Source organism: Euleptes europaea, chromosome 17 (assembly GCF_029931775.1).
Source record: "Euleptes europaea isolate rEulEur1 chromosome 17, rEulEur1.hap1, whole genome shotgun sequence".
NCBI lineage: Eukaryota > Metazoa > Chordata > Lepidosauria > Squamata > Sphaerodactylidae > Euleptes > Euleptes europaea.
The window spans coordinates 12,449,635-12,468,468 of record NC_079328.1 but is presented as its reverse complement, the minus strand read 5'-3'; the positions used below and the strand labels follow the sequence as shown (position 1 = coordinate 12,468,468).

The following is an 18,834-nucleotide window of genomic DNA, read 5'->3' as shown; positions in this document are numbered from 1 at the left end:
GTTTAGTCATCAATTTCCAGAAATCACGCCTCAACCCAACCCGAGTTACAGATTTCATAGGTGCAGTATTGAATGCAGACCTACATGCTGCCTCCTGCCTTTACCCAGAGTCAGATCGATACAGAAGCTGGTAACATTTTTCACACGGCAAAGATTTCAGAAGGCAGTGACTATTCAGAAGCTCTTAGGACTGATGTCCTCGACCACGGCTGTGGTCCCCTACGCAAGGCTCCGCATGAGACCAATTCAAAATTGGTTCTTAAGAGCCTTTACATTGAATGTGGATCCTCAAGGGAAGAAATTATCTATCCCTAGGGTAGTCATCAAATCTCTGGGTTGGTGGTTGGAGGAGCGTAACCTCCTCAAGGGTGTGAAATTTGGGGTAAGTTCCCACGATGTACAAATGTTTACCGACGCCTCATTAGGAGGTTGGGGTTCCCATACTGAAGCCCTTACAGCCAAAGGACGATGGAACCCAAGGGAAGCTAATCTGCATATTAACATATTGGAGATGAGGGCGATTAGATACGGCCTTTCTTCTTTTTCAGAATTCCTTACAAACAAGGCCGTTCTCATCGCCACGGACAACACCACATCAAAATTCTACGTAAACAAGCAAGGGGGCACCAATTCAATAGCTCTCTGCAGAGAGGCTACCCTGATATGGGAGTGGGCAATAAAACACAATGTATCCCTGTCAGCAATTCATATTGCGGGCTGTTCCAATGTCAGGGCAGATGCCTTGAGCAGGGACACATCCGAGGACCACGAGTGATCCATTCCAATGCATTTTTGAGCCCTATTTTCCACCAATGGGGTTGGCCAGAAATAGACCTTTTCGCGCCAAGAGAAAATGCAAGGTGCAAGCTGTTCTGCTCAAGGGCAGCGACGGAGATGGGGTCCCTAGGGGACGCTTTCCAAATGCCTTGGTCAGGGAGACTGATGTACGCTTTCCCGCCCATCCCCTTAATACACAAGGTATTAGGGAAAGCCCTTCAGGACAAATCACACATGATATTAATAACAACCTTTTGGCCAAAGAGGCCATGGTTCACCATCCTCTGGAATTTGACCAAACGCAATTACATCAGCCTTCTGAGCTCCCCACACCTCCTAACCAGAGGAGGCGTACTCCATCACGATCCATCCTCGCTACACCTAGTGGCGTGGAGAATCAAAGGGTCGCTGTTTGGTCGGATAGGGTAGCTCATGTGTTAATTTCATCGCTTAAGCCATCTACCAGAAAGGCATACGCTCACAAATGGACGAGATTCTCCAAATGGGCTATGGAACAAGGACTGGAACCGCAAAGCTGCACTTTGCAGGCGATGTTTGACTACCTTTTGTCCTTGAAGGACTCCGGTCTCTCGAATTCTTCGATCAAATGTCATTTGGCTGCAATTTCATCATGCCATGAGGGTGTGAATGGGACCTCTTTATTTTCCAATAAATTATGTAAAAAGTTTTTAAAAGGATTGGAAAACTTATTTCCACAGGTGCGTGTTCCTATTCATCAATGGAGTTTATCCTTGGTGCTATCACACCTGACAACTAAACCCTTTGAACCCATGGTTTCTAGTGACCTATCCATAGTGTCTTACAAAACTGCTTTTTTAGTGGCCATCACATCAGCCAGGAGATTTAGCGACCTCAGGGCCCTGAGGGTAGAACCAACTTTCACCAAAATTTTTCCCAACAGAGTGGTCCTGCGGCCTAGTCTGACTTACCTGCCGAAGGTGGTATCCAAATCCCATCTTTCGCAAGGTATTACCTTACCTGTATTTTTTCATAACCCAGAATCTCCATCGGAGAGGCAGCTTCATTCACTCGATGTACGCAGGGCGTTGCTTTTTTACTTAGATAGGACCAGGTCATTCAGAAAGGATAATAACCTTTTTATTTGTTTTAGGGGCCCAAACAAGGGTAAGGTAGTGTCTACACAAACACTCTCACGATGGGTAGTCTCAGCCATTAAATTGGCATACCAGACAGCAGGGGTGGATTGCCCATTACACCTACATGCACATTCCACAAGGGCCATCACACACCCACCTCCACAGTAAGTGAGCTTGCTATTCTCCCATGTGGGACTGCACAGAAGCCACGAAAACGAAAAACAGTGTTGCACTTACCTGTAACTGTTGTTCGTTGAGTGGTCTTCTGTGCAGGCACACATCCCTCCCTCCTTCCCCGCTGTGGGATGCCACTGTAAAAGAGTGTACTTCCCGCGGCGGCGATTGGAGAACTGACGGAAGAGTGCCCCCCCCCCCCGTCAAATGACAGTTGGACAGGGAACAGCCGTTAAGGCTTGATCGTTGACGGGGGGAGGGGGGCGCTCCTAGGGAGCCGACTCTTCCATAAGCTTTTTTAATCTCCATGGCTGGCCTGCGCATGCGCAGTCCCATGTGGGACTGCACAGAAGACCACTCAACGAACAACAGTTACAGGTAAGTGCAACACTTTTTCTCTGAGATCTCTCTCAGCCTCACCTACCTCACAAGGTGCCTTTTGTCTGGGGATGGGGGAGGAAGGGAAGGTGATTGTAAGCTGCTTTGAGACTCCTTTGGTAGAGAAAAACAGGGCTGGGGGCTGGAGTGGATGCTTTTCAACCAACTGACACCAAAATTGCAGCTGAGTGAGTGCTAGTGAAGATCCAAATTTCAAGCATATTAGACCAAGGGAACAAATTCAGTGGGCCTCTAAATAAGCTGCCCCAGCTCTCTATTTACACAGCCATAGAAAAACAAATGGGATCCACCCCCCACAAAGGAGGGAGGGAAAGAGAACTGCAGTTCTCTGTGGCTCATCTCCAAAAGTGATTGACTGGAAGTGATCTGTTGTCTTTGCTTGAGAAATCAGTAAAATCAAGGAAAAATGCAAGCACATGCTGTAGTTGGCTAGCAGCCCCCAAACTTGAAAACAACATGCATTTCTTCAGGAGGGTAATTTCATTTCACAAAGAATTCTGGCTTCCTAATACCATTCTAGAAAATCACAGTAATTACTGGAAACAGCGATTTCTGCTGGGGTGTTTCTTTATGTACACCCCTAGCATAGATCATTGTAGCCCGATCAACTGAGTGTAGAAAAAGGGATTTTGTCTGCTGTATTAACCTGTCTTTTCCTGTAGGAGGGCAGGAGCCAAATGAAGCCCCCCCTCCTGTTCATAATTGAGTCCCAAGGAAAGACCCGTCCCATTCTCATTTAATGTCAGTATTGAATTAATTTTTGAAAGCATATACAGGTGCTCCGTTCCTAACAAATCTTTCTATATATTGTTTTTTACTTCCTAATCTCAAAATTTCTCTTTGTGTAGTTGGCTAGCAGCCCCCAAACTTGAAAACAACATGCATTTCTTCAGGAGGGTAATTTCATTTCACAAAGAATTCTGGCTTCCTAATACCATTCTAGAAAATCACAGTAATTACTGGAAACAGCGATTTCTGCTGGGGTGTTTCTTTATGTACACCCCTAGCATAGATCATTGTAGCCCGATCAACTGAGTGTAGAAAAAGGGATTTTGGCTGCTGTATTAACCTGTCTTTTCCTGTAGGAGGGCAGGAGCCAAATGAAGCCCCCCCTCCTGTTCATAATTGAGTCCCAAGGAAAGACCCGTCCCATTCTCATTTAATGTCAGTATTGAATTAATTTTTGAAAGCATATACAGGTGCTCCGTTCCTAACAAATCTTTCTATATATTGTTTTTTACTTCCTAATCTCAAAATTTATCTTTGTGTGGATAATTGTACCATTTACGATGGTTTGAACAGTTCTTTATTTCTAGGCATTCTTGGAATTCTTCATGATTTAGCTACAATTTTTATAGCTATTAACAAATGAGTTACTAGATGGTAGTGTGCGTTTGATATAGATGCATTTAAAACCCCAAGCAATATAATTTTTAAAATAAGTAGTTTTAAATTAAGTTGAAACCTCATATATAAAGTCTCATTGTTGACTTAATTATTATTACATCTGGTTATATTTGGTTCTCAAATCACATTAACCATATTGAGAAGTACTATTGAAACTGCATGTTGAATTTTGAGTAACATTATAAAACTTTGGGACTTGATTCCTATGGTATTTTTAATCCTGTTAGCCACCAGCAGCACCAACTAGTAGAAATTATGCTGAAATGAGAGAAAAACTTCGCCTGCGTTTAACAAAGAGGAAAGAGGAACTGCCTAAGAAATCAGAACTAATATCGGATAGAGAGAGTGTTGTTGATCATCGAAAAGTCGAGGACTTGCTACAGTTTATAAACAGCCCTGAGACTAAACCAGTAAAGAGCACACGGGCAGCCAAACGAGCAAGGCATAAGCAGAAAAAGGTAAGACCAGATATATTTTAGAGGAAGCCATACCACAAAAGGAATGAAAGAAGACAGTGGGATATTCAAAATATCCTAGTGTTGAGATGATGATGTGCTATTTTTCCTCATTAAAAGAAAGTTAATGAGTGCATGATGGAGGGACAAAAGGCCAATTATTCAAATGCATGTAGCAAAGCCATATATTTTTTTAAAAGCTATTGCAATTTTTAGTGGAAAAGCAATTGGGGGGATACTTAACCCATTCCTCTGCACTTTTTCTGCTCATCTTTCCCCCTGTGCATTTAAGAGGAAAATGTGCAGAAGAATATATAAGGCTTTTATTTATTTATTTGTTTGTTTGTTAGATTTCTAGCCCTCCCGCCCCAGCCAAGGCCAGGCTCAGGCAAGTAACAACATTAAAACAGCATAACAATAAAATACATTAAAACCATAGCATTAATCTAAAATTATTCCTAAAATCGTTAACACAAAGCACCTTATAATATGGTACCTGCTAGAGCAGAGTGCCAACCCCAGATGAAACCTTCAAGCTGGGACAGCAGCCCCCCCATAATTTAATAAATAGTTATAAAGGGGGGGGAGTAGGGCGGCCAGCATTGATGTTACCTGCGGCTGTCCTCAATCGTAGGCCTGGTGGAATAGCTCTGTCTTACAGGCCTGCAGAGCATTCCACCAGGCCGGAGCCAGGACCAAAAAAGCCCTGGCTCTCGTAGAGGACAGCCACACACTCTTAGGGCCGGGGATCACCAACAGATTTTGATCAGCAGAGCGCAATGCTCTTTGGGAGGCATACCAGGAGAGGCAGTCCTGAAGATACGAGGGTCCCAGACTGTGTAAGGCTTTAAAGGTCAAAGCCAGCACCTTGAACCTGATCCGATACTCCAGCTGGAGCCAGTGCAGTTGTTGGAGCACTGACTATATGTGGTCACAGGGCAAGGCCCCAGTCAGGAGCCTCGCAGCCGCATTCTGGGGGGAGCCTTCAGGTCAGTCTCAAGGGCAGCCCTACATAGAGCGAATTACAGAAATCCAGCCTAGAGGTGACCGTCGCATGGATAACCATGGCTAGATCCAGGCAGGAGAGGTAAGAGCTGCCGGGCTCGGCAGAGATGGAAAAATGCCGCCTGGACCGCGGCTGTGACCTGAGCCTCAATGAATAAGGAGGCATCAAGGATCACACCCAGACTCCTGACGGCAGGCTTAGCTGTTAATTGCACGCCGTCGAGTCGGGAGCTGGCACCCCAACCCCACTTAAGGAATATGCCATATTTACTTGAAAGGAAGATGACCCTGAATATTGGACGATTCCTCTAAAGAAAGAGAAGGCTTATACATAAAAATGGATGACTGTGAATTTCACAGGTACCCCCACCCCAAAAAAGGTGAGCCAGCCAGCCAGAGCTGTCCTCCTCCAACCAATTATCTTTTGAGTCCCCATCCTGCCCCAAGTTCCCAATAGCTCCTTTGCCACGGCATCCACGGCCTTTGGCATTGCCTCTGCTCCTCTCTACTGGTCCAGTCGATCCCAGGCAAAAAACACTGATGAGCATGACACAGCTGCTGGAGGAGGCACTCCCCTATATCTTCACATTTCGTAACCAATCCATAGAAGTGCAAAGGAAGAGAGCATACCAGTTGCACAGGCTGCTTCTAGTTCCACCCCCACCCCCAGCTGACTGAGAGGCTGGCCATTCTGTGTTCTGTGGCAAGCAACAATTGCTCCTGGCAACTTGGTCGCAGGGGCTGCTTCCAGGCTCCTTCCCAGCTGATGGAGAGGCTGGCTTTTCTGCCTCACTCCATTCTTTCCCGCCAAGCCAGAAAGCATTAAGGAAAAGAGTGCACTGGCAGCATTTCCAGATTGCATGACTAAGCTGCTCTCCCTCTGCAGGCACACCGGCAGCGTGGCCCTGGATCAGCTCAGTTGCGGGCGTGGCAGCTCCCCTCAGCAGATCCCACCAGTTATAGAATGGGGGGAACTTTACATAAATTTGTATCCAGGTTTATGATGATCCCCCCTTTCAAATGCCCACCAAAGTTAAAAATAAACTGCCTTGTATTTGAGAAAATACAGTATATGGTTTCAACCAGCTGTTAATTTTTTCTGATTTGTCCAAGGATATAGGCACCCAACTTTTTAACTTGATCTTTAATATTATCTAACAAGAAGACCTTTATTAATATTCTGTTAAGATAGTCATGTGTTGCATAGTATTGTTTTATTCACTTTAATCTTTGCTTTTAAGGAATTTTGTTTAGCTTATTGAAGGATGTTGTTTTGCATACATATTTACTTATTTATTTCAAAATGTATCCTGTGCTTTCTCTCTCAAGGGGACTTTAGGGCAGCTCACAAGATGTTTTATCAAAATGGCCTTTTGGTAATTAATTTTCCACTTGGCATCTGTTTGAGGTTGGCCTCCAGCCTGCGACCCTGCAGGCTGCCACCCTCCTTTTCTTTTTTGCCTTTGGTACAGCTTTCCTTCCTCTTCCACCTGACACCTCCCATGACTTTGGTTTTGCTGACCCAGTGGGAGAAGTAAGGAAATAAGAAGCTGTCGCTTCAAATGAGGTCAACCCTACCCTGAGATCTGTTCACCATCTTTAGATATTACTGTCTATGATATGTGCAAGCTTGAACTATGTACAGACTTTAAAATCCTTCCAGCCATCAAAAATTTCAGGGACACTGATAGGCTAGCAACATATGTGATTGACATCTGAACTCGCCTTTTTTCAAATACCCATTTTCTGTTCTCTTTTGATCAGCTCAAAGATTTGCTGGCAAGCAGTTTTGCATCAACTCATTGTTAGGTAGTGTTCACTGGACAGCTGGCAGACTTCCTTCCTCTCTTCTTCTTTTTCTTCCTTTACTCTGCACATTCAGAACTCTCATTTCCTTTTTTCTTATCTATCTTTGGCTAATAAATCTGTGGTCATTTTCATTTCAAATTTCTAGGTTTAGAGCTGTTCTTCTCCAAAGGAGGGCTCAGTACATTGAAGGTGGACTTGGCTTAGGCCCTGGCCAATTTCACCTTCAGGTACTATTGGTCCTGTTAGTTAGGGGAATGCAGCTGCTAGCGAAGGCAGAAATGTGCAACAGTGCCTTTTGGATGTTCCAGCTCTTGCATGGGTACGTTCTGCAGCTTGCCCACTTCTATGCTTTTTCTGTGGCTGCTGTCATGTTATAGAATAGCCTTCCGGAGGAACTTGGTTTTTGGTTCCTTGAGATGATGGCTTTGTGGGCGCCTTGATAAGATAGCAGTCTCTGTCGAAGTTCATTTTGAAAGCTTTTCTCTTGAAGGTTGTTTTAATTTTGTTGTCTTTGGGGGAGGGGGGAGAATACTGCTTTATTGCTGTTATCTGCCTGTTATCAGGGAGAAATGTAGGCTTATAAAAGCTTTAAATAAATTACTTAACCAAGGTTGTCATAACCCTGGGGCATGCCTTTTCAGATAATGTAGGATCCCTCATCCCACATTGGCAGGAAAGGTTTCCTGGATGTGGAAAGCTCATCCCCAGTAGAAAGATTACCTGTCTTGTAAGGTTTTTCACCCCATCGAGCAGAAAATGATTTGGGGAGGGAACAGCCATGTCAAAGCACTGCGAGAGTATGCATGTCCAGATTATTCCTAATCTAGGCAATTTGCAAGCCATTCCTATGAATGAACAGTGGAGCAGGGAACCTTAAGAGACAGTTATACATTGTGAAATATAGTGTGTATACTGAAGGAACATGGCAAAAGAGGAGGACGGGTGGTGCCAGTGGACAAGGGGAGGAAGCCCTGGAAGGCAGCGCGGGGCGGGGGGGAATGCACCATTGGCTTTTTTGCACAACCGAGAACATATGTGAACTGTTGAAATACAATTTGAACAGTGTGTGAAATGTTCAAATGAGTTGATCACAGCTAGCGAACTGAACTATCGGGTGATTGAATATTCTTGCCAAGAACAGAGGTACTGTGAGGGAAGAAAAAGATATTAATGAACCTGACATAATATTAGATACGAAGTACTGTTCAGAAAGATTCCATATATTTTTGTTGTGTAATTGCAGGGTGACAATAGTCAGCATGTATCTTTTCCCCAACCATTGTTTTACGTAATTCTGTTTCCCTGTCTGAGTCTGCTGATGGAGACTCCCAAATGTGTATTGTTCTGGGAAACTTCAAGCTGCCTTTTCAGAAATGGCTCAGGGTTGTTGTGGTTTTTCTCCCCCTTTGCTCTGCCTTAAAGGGGAAAACCCCAGGAAATGTATCATGCTTAGAAAGAGCACAACAGTATGTGCAAGCTCCCCCTAAAAGTGGGGGCATCCAGCTATCCACAAAGGGTGAGATTTTATGTGGAATTGACCCTTATAACATTTTCCTGAATTTTGTGACATTGAGCTGTTTTCAGATTACTGTAGTCCAAACCCTATTGTATTGTTCACCGTTGATTGTACTTAACTTACACTGTAATTTGCCTTGAGTCTCAGCAAAAAAGGTAGACAATAAATAACCAAATAATAATAATAATACACAAAAAAGCTGAAATGCTTCCCCAATGGTTACAGCTGCTGACTTATCCAGTTCTACGAAGCCAAAGAAACAACGTGCTGGTGAATTCTGGCATTCTTGCACTTTTTAAAATTAATGGCAGTAGTCAAAGGTATTTATTACAGACCATGACCAGCAAATACAGCAAAAATACAAAAAATGGGAACAATTATAAATAATCATGGTACACATCAACCATGAATACAGATAAATGTGATGTCTTTAACATATTAACACTGCTGAATGAATACTAAAAATAAAATCACCCCAAGGATTTAAAATCTATACCACTCTTTAATTTAAGAACACGTCTTAGTTTTTTTGAGGTTATAAACTTGGGCTCAAAACCTGGCAACCCTTTGTGTCATTTGGTGGTTTTTATCTGATAGGAGATATTCTATTTAGATTTTATTAGATCTCCTTGGGAATCTTTCCAACAATGGTCCAATAGTTTCACTGTGGATTTTGTTGTATAAAGCCACTCCAGCAATATGTGCTCAGCTGATTCAATCTGTCTTTGTGGGCAAGCACATAGTCTCTGTTCATAGGGTGTTTTCTTATATTTCCCCTCCAGTACAGCAGAGGGTAAGGTATGGTTTCTGGCTAGCATAAACGCCTTTTTGGCTTTGTTAGATTCCAGAAAATACAGGTAGGCTGCTGGGGCTGCAGTATATCTAACATTTTCAGGTGAAATGAAACCTGGAGCATCTATGTTGTCCAATTGTCTTTCTGCATCGATCACTCTCTGTTTGATTTCTGCTCTTGCATGCTCCTGTCCTAAATCCAGGAGGGAAATGGTGGCAGATCAAACATAACATTTAGAATTTTTTCCCTTGTTGTTGTGTGAAGAAGATGAGGTTGTCTCTCCAAGGACCTGCCTCTGTAATGTTTGCCTCTCCCTGCTCCACAACAGTTTCTGGGCAAGGTTAGATGGACACTGCTATCCTCCTATTTTATCTAGCCTTTTGTAGACACTTGTGGAGCTACAAGAGGAGGACCGTGTGGATGCAGGAACCTCTTGCAGATATTCCTTAAAATGTCAATAGCATGACATGTGGTAGGTCTTCCTGGTTTATGTCCCGTGTATACAGCCCAGATGATAAGGACTTCTAAACACAGGATGGTTGTGGACCGAAGCTAAACTTAATACCCAGTAATTTACAGGAGATTTGTTCTACATTGAAGCAAGAGGGCATGGGTCTGAATTGTTCCTCCCGCACAAAGGATCTTTCTTTTTGGGAGGGAAAATATTCAGTATAGATATATAGAAGTTAATGAATTCATTATTGAACAATTGATTTAGATAAAATTTTAGAAGCTGTGGCTCCATCTCTTTCGGTGTATCCGGTGTTGGGGCTGGTAATTCTAATTTAAAGAATGTCATTTCAGTCACCCCAAACAATTACTGTCTGTCTGTCTGTCTGTCTGTCTGTCTGGGGGTGGTGGTAGTTGGAGTTGTATCTAAGGAATACATATCTCCAGTAGGCCATCTTTTGAACAAAATATAATAGTTACCAAGAGAGACTTGGATAAGTTTGACAAACCAGTATGCAGAAATCATGCAGAGGATCCTATTGGACATGGATAATAAAAATTCCTTTCTTGGTTTTTTGGGTTTTTTAAAAAATAATGTACCTAAAATGTTCCCAGGTTTTTAAATATTAAATTGATTTAAGTAATTGCACCTTTTCTATTAGGTTCCAAATGAGCTTATTGTCAGGATATAGTACCAGGACTTATTCAAGAGAAGAGCCTTTATAAACTTTTTAAAAGAGCAACAAAATCATGGATGTCCTCTGAAAGGATTGATTTCCATTTAAGTGCTATCTTCCAGTTTCTAAAGAAATGCTTTTCTAGTCCTTGAGAGTCAAGAAGAATAGATTCAAGGTAAAAGTTTAATATCTTTGGAATAAAAACAGAGTTCTGAGAGGTGTAGCTAGTCAGTTGAAGTGATTAAATCCAAATGGTTCCCATTTCACCCTCCTCAAGAACTTGGGGAATGATGTAAAGAATAAGTTTTTATAAACTATTCTGCCTGTTTGCTTCCAGGGTGGATTACTTGATGTATTTATGTGGGAATGGTCCTTTCCTCTTGAAGAAGTTTGAAATGGCCACGTGAGTGTGATGTAGTGGTTACAGTGTCAGGCTAGGGTATGGGAGACCTAGGTTCAATTCCCTCTTCTCTACCATGGAAACTTGCTGGATGACCTTGGGCCAGTCACATACTTCCTTTTATCCCTTAGAAGCTCCTTGATCAATTGATCTTGAGCAGCATATATCTAGTGTTGGAGGGATATAAGGATTGAAACAAATCTTGCCACTGACAATGTAGCGTCACATACTTCCAACCTAATCTACCTCACAGGGTTACTGTGAGGATAAAATGGAGAAGGGGGAATGTCAGCCATTTTGAATCCCCCATTGGGGAGAAAAGCTGAGTACACATGAAGTAAATAAAATACCTTTAGCTTCTCAGAGAATGCAAGTCAGTAGCTATCTCCAGATTTTGTCCTGGGGTAGTTATTGCAGGCTGGTTTTCCTGTCGTTTAAGTAGTGTCTTGCAAGGTTTACTGAAGGTATTTAATGTAAGTTGTCCCTAAGAGGCTGGGGCTGTTTATCATGAAGACTGACTTTTTCCACTATGCAGAACTGAGGGAAAGGACAGACTGGTTTTGGACTTGTAAACATCATATTAGCAGCAAAAGGTATATTGTTAAAACTAACAAATTATCTGCTTTGTTAAACTTGAAGATTTGTGTTCACATCACCATGATGAAAACATTTATATCCCTTCTGAACTCTCCACTTTCATTGACAAGATAAGTTGAAACAATCTAATATAAAACCAATTAAAATACAACTACTCACCATATAATAAATAAAAAGGACTGACTCAGTGTAATGTAAATGTGCACATTTCTGCCTTGCTGTTAGATAGAAAATATTGCTCGGAGAATAGGAGGAAAAGCTGAATTTGACAGAAGATAAATTGGAGAAAGGGTACCCAACTATAGTGGTCGTTTTGTTAGACAATTTTTATATCCATATAGGGACTGATGCTTGGGTTGTGGCATGTTGGCTGTCTCAGGATAAGAGTGGTCTGTTTTTTTCTTCCTTGAGAATTTTGAGGGATAAACAGGCAAGGAGCACAGGGGTTCATTGGTGAAATAGCGTTTCCCCAGCTTGTTTTTTCTCCTTCCTTCAAGTTGTGTATTCCATTCTAAGTCATTTGTAAGCTACTTTCCAGGTTATTGCAGATTAAAGGCTGTTTACTTTGAGTAGCAACAAGAAGAATGGAGAAAGTCACCCAACAGAACATTTCGTAAAATGCTGTATTTAATGTTGAGGGTTAGCACCATTTATTTCTCCTTGCATTGTTTGGGGTGGAAAAGAACACAATGGATCTGTTCCATATTTATGTAATTGTTAATGTGGGTCATGCTTAGGAGTCCGTGATCTCAAACAATCTGTTATGTATGTAAAAACTTTTGAACCCCCTAGCCATTTTTAAAATCAAGATGATGTCTCCACAGTTGAAAGAAAAGGCTCACCTTGAAACAGAAGCTAGAGTGCAGGAGCCTCCTCAGCAGCAAGAAGACCAAGAGCAAGAAGATGAGGAAACACAACTGAAAAACAGACTGCAAGAAGCTCGAGAGTTTCAGGCTGTAAAGAAAAAGAAAAGAGAGAGACCCGGCACAAACTGTCCGAAACGGACTCGGAATTGTCAAGTAGTGATGACACCAGACCCTGAACCCCCAGAAAATACTCAGAATGAACTACTGGAAAATACAGAAATCTCATCTGATTCATTGGCTAAGGATGCCGATAATGTCGAACAGAGGCCAGTTTCTGATGAGGGCTGTGAATTGCCTAACCCAGTGAATTGCAAGGACTCAAAGCTGCTCTTCAACACAGAGACGCCTGTGCAATCTCATGAGCCTCTATCTTTGCTCCTTAATATCATGCACCATCACACGGAAGATAAAAGCAAACAGCAGATAACGCAAATAGGTAAGCTGTTTGCTCAAGAACTGAAAAAGCCATCCAAAGGAGCGAACGTTCAGCCTAAAATAAAAAATCAAATGCAATCCAAAATAAAAGCAACAGACCTTAGGTCGCTCGCAGCCTCCAAAAAAGAGGAGAAAAAAGTAAATGCTAATAATACAAAGCAAACAGACCATGCAGCTAAATCATCTCTGGTGAGTGGCTCCCTTTCTCCAAACAAACAGCAGCACAATAAGCTGATATTGGAAAATTCTGCAGAGCCAAAGTGCAAGAGCAAGAAAAATAAGAAAAAGAAAGGCGACAAAGGGAACTCTTCAATTGGTAAGCTTGCATTTTAAGCAAATGGAGTTCTGCCATTCTGGGGCATTAATAACACTGAACAAGAGAAGAATCTGATTACCGTTCTTTAATTCAGGTCCGAGCTACAAGTTAGCCACAGCCCCACCCCTCTTTTAAATGATATGTGCCAGGTGTGAGTGGAAGAAGCAGTGTGGGTGTTTGTAGAGGGGCACTTTCCCTATTGCCACTACAAATTGCCTCCTCCCAAGCAGCATTTTCTTTTGTGGGTTTGCAGTTGTCTTTGTCCTAGCAAATGTGATTGAAATCTGTATGGGGGGGGATAAGTTGCTGAATTGAGGTGACATCCAGCAGGAAGTGGTGGTCAGGGAGCCATCCCCTTGGGTATAGTCCCACAAGGTAACTCCTTACCATTCTACTTATTTCTTCTGCAGTCCCCTCTCTGATTCTGTTTTTTGCACTGGTGTCATTTTGGGCATAGTTTTTGGGGCACGTTGCACAAACACACAAGCACCAATCCCATTTCACTAATGCACAGGGAATATACTTTTTTGTTTTTCCAAAAAAGGATCCACCTGGCCCTAAGCAGAAGGTACAAAAGGTGTGAGGAGGTAGCAGTTAGAGGGTGAACATTTGAAGTTCAGTGAAATTGTTTTGCTATGAGTACACCAGTCAAGCAACTCCTGTTCATGTTTACTGTGCAATGCACTTGTTGAACACAAGCATCAGGTATGACCTTGGATGGTAGAATTCAGAAAACAGGGTGTGCTGTCCATGCTGCAGTCTCTTATAAAAAGCGAATGTGCCCCCCCCCCAGCTCAAGTTACAGCTTCTTTGCCTTTAGAGTGCTGCCTTCCCTCCATACTTCATCTTGGGATGCCCAACAGCCCACTTCCTCTATAGCATTGTTGCTGTCACTCGAAGGAAGCTGGAGAGGAGAGGCAGTTGGATTCCCCAAAGCTAGACATGGAGAGGCTTCCTTTTTGAAGGACGGTGTCCGGAGTCGGCTCTCTTGGCCTCCCCGGACCTTCCTGGCGTATCCCTGCACTTACCAGGCTGCTGGGTCGAGGAGTAGGGCGCTGGCCAGAATGTCATGTTGTATCTCACATGCTGCAGTTGTCTTCACACTCAGACGGGAATAAGCTGATTGAACTCACTGAGATATCCACGTAACCAAATATTGGGCTTCAACTTGTGAAACAAAAATCTGCTGTTTCTATTTTGATGAAGTCTGTGGATACCCAGTCCATCAACACACTTTTTTTTGAGAACATGTAGTGATTTCTGAGTGGATTTGCATCTAACATCATAAATATCGTTTGTGTTTATCTCTTGGCAGTATCTTTATTTCATTATGCAGATTTATGGTCTAATGGTTGTATGCAGATTACAACAGTAGTATGAAAAAATTCACATTGCAAAAGAATGCAACCTAATTAAACTTGAGGAAGTTTATAAGATCATATTAAGATTCTTACAGTTTTATATCAAATCAAAGTAGTTTAAATGAATCACTTCAAACAGTAGAAAAATGAACACATGAAGCTGCCTTATTAGATCCTTGGTCTGTCAAAGTCAGTATTGTCTACTCAGACTGGCAGCGGCTCTCCAGGGTCTCAGGCAGGGGTCTTTCACATCACCTACCTGCCTAGTCCCTTTAACTGGAGATGCTGGGGATTGAACCTGGGACCTTCTGCATGCCAAGCAGATCCTCTACCACTGAGCCATAACGGGCTTAAGTTTCAGTTGAACATGCCTAATGAGGAGAGCGCTCAGCAGTAGGATTAGCCATGGGGGCTGGGGGCTCTTCATGTAGGGGCTGGACAGTCATGAATGCTTCAGCTTGGGATGTACCGCATCGAGCAAGGTTTTGACTCGATGCCCTGTAACGCACCTTCCATCTTGATGTGCTGTGTTTTGTTTTCTAGATGAAAGAGTTATCTGCATTTAATCTTGTGTGTATGATATAATTTTTCAGATGATGTGTTTTTGCCCAAAGACGTTGACCTCGACAATGTGGAAATGGATGAGACAGAGCGAGAAGTGGAATATTTTAAAAGGTAAACAAAGGGCTGTGTGCCTTTTTTCCTGCCGCTATGACCAGAATAAAGGTTTTTTATCTTGTTTTCAACCCTCCTCCAAGTAGGCACATAGCCCTGAAATGTTCAAATAACCCCAGGATCTCTTATCGATAGAGCAGGTCTTCAGGGCTTTGATGTCAAGATCTGTTAAATAAAGGATCCATTCAGACAGGATGGGAATGAAGATAACTGGCAAAAGACACAAGCAGGAAAGCTGGGATCATAACAGAGAATGACAACAGGAGCAGAGGCAAAAGGAGCGCTTTGCTTTTCTTAGACTTCAGGGTTCCCTTTTGTTCTTGATCTTCCTCTGAGTGAAGATCACCCCAGAATAAACTCATGCTTGGGCTGATGACTGGGCTTTTTGAACCTGCATCTACCTGCCCAAATGGTTGTTTGGTTAGTGTATTTTTACTCGCCTTGGTCACAGGTAAGCCATAACTGTAGTGTTCTACAGGAATATTGGAAGGGCAAGCTAAAAATTGCTATGCAGAAATGTATCCTAATTACCACTCATACACATCATACACAATGAAGGAGAGGGATGGAAGAAAAATCCATGAGGCCATTGTTGCTATATCTTTGGATTTTTGTGATAATACTAAAGGAAACCCCAATGAGAGAAAAAATCATAAGGGCATAATGTGTGCTAACCATACAACCTTATCTCGTCATTTTTTCACAAGCTTCTCGGGGACTGAGCAGAGGCTTGAATCGATGCCCAAATAATACTAATCTAAAAAAGACCTTGACACATTCTCCGTTGGTCAAGGGTGGGGCAGTCACAACCAATGAGAAGAAGTCCCTCCTTGGAGGCGAGCAGGGTCATTAATATTTTGCTGACTCCTAGTGGGAGGGGCTTCTCCCTCAGTCTCCCATTTTTGGCCCTGGCTGGCTTGCAGACAGGTGGTCATTTGTCTGCACTCATGTGCCATGGTGACCTTGTGCCTGGGATTTGTCGAGCTGTGACCTAGTACAACAATGTAAACAACACCCAGGAACATCCTACTCTGTCCCACTTGCCATTAACGCTTATAAAAAGGTATGCATAATTACACCAGTTTTTAGTCGCTAGAATCCTTTGGTTGAAACTGCAGCAGTTGGTATTAGCAGTGCTAGCATTGGTTGCTTAGGAAGCATGAAGCTGAGAATGGCTTCAAAATGTAAGGGCAGCATTTAATCCCTTGTGCCATAGTGGGACCTTTAAGCCCAGTCAGGTCAGCTTTAGTCTGTCACACTCTTTTCTCCTTAACAGCAGCCATATTTTGGACTGAGCAAGAGTTGAACGACCGGCAGCATTGGCTCTGTCCACTGACTCTGTCAAATACAGTGGTTAACATCATCAATGCAACCCAGGTCCCTATGTCAGTTTATTGACCTCTCAGTTTTGCTAAGGAATCTTTATTTTTTTAATAGCTTGTGGGCTTGACCTTATTTCAGTTAGAGTGGAATGTACATTACATTTTCCTTTATAGCTAAAACCAGCTCCACCCAAATGTTAATTTCTGTTTTACATAGCTGCTAATTGGGAAGCTGCCCTGACCCGGATAGCCCCAGACTAGCCTGATCTCGTCAGATCTCAGAAGCTAAGCAGGGTTGGCCCTGGTTAGTATTTGGATGAGTAACCTCCAAAGAACACCAGGGTTGCTATGCTGAGGTAGGCAATGGCAAACCACCTCCCAATGTCTCTTGCCTTGAAAACCCGACGGGGTTGACATAAGTCAGCTGTGATTTGATGGCAAAAAATAATTAGAAAGTTTGCCATTGGATTAAAGGAAATGGGGACATGTACAAACCAGTCCTTTGTTGTGATCTCCTGAGCCCTTGCATATATTTTCTCAACAGATTCTGCTTGGATTCTGCCAGACAGACGCGGCAAAGGGTTTCAGTCAACTGGTCCAACTTCAACTTGAAGAAAGCGAACTTTGCCACCCACTAGAGTAGGCAAATGGGTATATGACTGTGATCAGTACTAATGACTAACATGACTTTCTCCTGTGCTGAATGCCGCTCTGGCCCTGCTAGAGATGACCTCGTTTCCGGTGCTGTGTGGATCTGCACTGATGCTCTAGCCTTTGTCCTAATTATTCTAGCGAACTGAAAAACTGCTGCTTTCTGCATTTGTTAGCTTGTGTGTAGACTTCTCTGATTGTAGTTCTCGAGTGTTGGAGATGGAACAATAGTCTTCTTTCCATTTCTGGAAAGCCCTTGGCGTCAGTGACGTGAAGCAGCTGTGTTGAGACTGGGCTCCTGATTTGTACCACCTTTGGTTTCTGCCATTTCAATATGACCTCCCCTTCAGACAAAGGAGCGGATCCAATTAAATCTGCTCGTTCGGCTATAGACTTTTCATGGAAAAAATTACTATTCTGGGACATGCATCTACTTTGTTTTTCACAATCTACTGTTAAGAGTGTACAAGTTATGCTATTTGTGTTTTGATTATTTCTTTTTTGTAGCCAGCTTGTGTAAACTTGCAGAAGAAAGTTTAACGAACAGTACTCGCATATCAAATCAGTAATATTCTATAGTTGTATTAACACTGAAGCCTACCTGGCTAATTTTTAACATATTGTTAAGTAATATTAAAATCATGCCTTTCTTGTTGAAAGATGGAATACATGTATCAAAAACATGCAGGTTCTTTTCTGTGTTTTTCACTGCCATTGGAGGGGGGGAGTAGATATAAAATTCCATTCTATTCTATAATTTACAGATGGCACAGTTCTATTCCAGATATGTGACCACTTAGCCCTTTAGTATTGCTCCTAGATTCTGGTGTGCCAGCAGAGCGACATCTTTGCACTAGTGGGAAGTTATTGGTGGTTAATTCTAGCACTGGCAAGACTCCACTTGTGCAAGGTGGGGGGAACAATGGGAAGCACTGGGGTATTGCAGAGAGGAGAAAATGCACCCCTGACACTGGTGTAACATTATACCTGCAAAAGATGGCATAGGGAATCAGTGGAAAGTCCCTGACAACGGTCCCTCATCTCCTCACCAAGATCCTCCTGCCAGCCACATTGGAGGGTAGAGTTCCAACTCTGCAGCCATTCAGGGCCTACCACCAAGAGTATATAAGACTTTGCAAAGGAAGTCTGATCTCAACAATTAAGATGTACAGTATGGGATGAAGTTACTGTGCCCCCACATCTAAATAACTCAATTGAAAACATTTGTTTTCTTCTCTATCAAAAAAAGACTTCCTGAGCTGGCTTACAAATCTTTACACTAGGAGCACTCAACTGGGACTTTGTTTATGGGAAAACACCTAACCACTAGTTGGAACACAAGAACAAAAGGAAGAAGAAGAACAGTTGTCTTCAGAAACCACTTTATTTCTAATTCATGAGGTGGCTGAACACCAATTAAAAACAATATGAACAGTAACAAAGTGAATGGTAGCAGAGAAAAAACAGCAGCACAAATATCAAAATGCTAAAAAGCTGCAACGTAAAAATGACAATTATACTTATAAATCAAAAACATTTAAAACATGGTAAAAACAAAGCAATAAATAACAAAACAGTAAGCAGAGTAAATAAAAGTAGAAACAAAGAACGAATACAAGGCTGAAAAGCCA

The 18,834-nt window shown here is 42.5% G+C and overlaps 1 protein-coding gene across 1 annotated transcript in view; it reads left to right on the top strand.

The window, feature by feature from the left end:
• The window catches only part of FAM193A (family with sequence similarity 193 member A), a 51,658-nt gene extending 34,110 nt beyond the window's left edge, over window positions 1–17,548 (top strand). The window contains exons 12-15 of the mRNA XM_056862641.1: window positions 4,103–4,333; window positions 12,402–13,194; window positions 15,149–15,230; window positions 17,097–17,548. Of these exons, the coding sequence (XP_056718619.1) occupies window positions 4,103–4,333; window positions 12,402–13,194; window positions 15,149–15,230; window positions 17,097–17,190 (1,200 nt within the window). The 3' untranslated portion in view covers window positions 17,191–17,548. The remainder of the gene's footprint in view (window positions 1–4,102; window positions 4,334–12,401; window positions 13,195–15,148; window positions 15,231–17,096) is intronic.
• The last annotated feature ends 1,286 nt before the right edge of the window (window positions 17,549–18,834 follow it).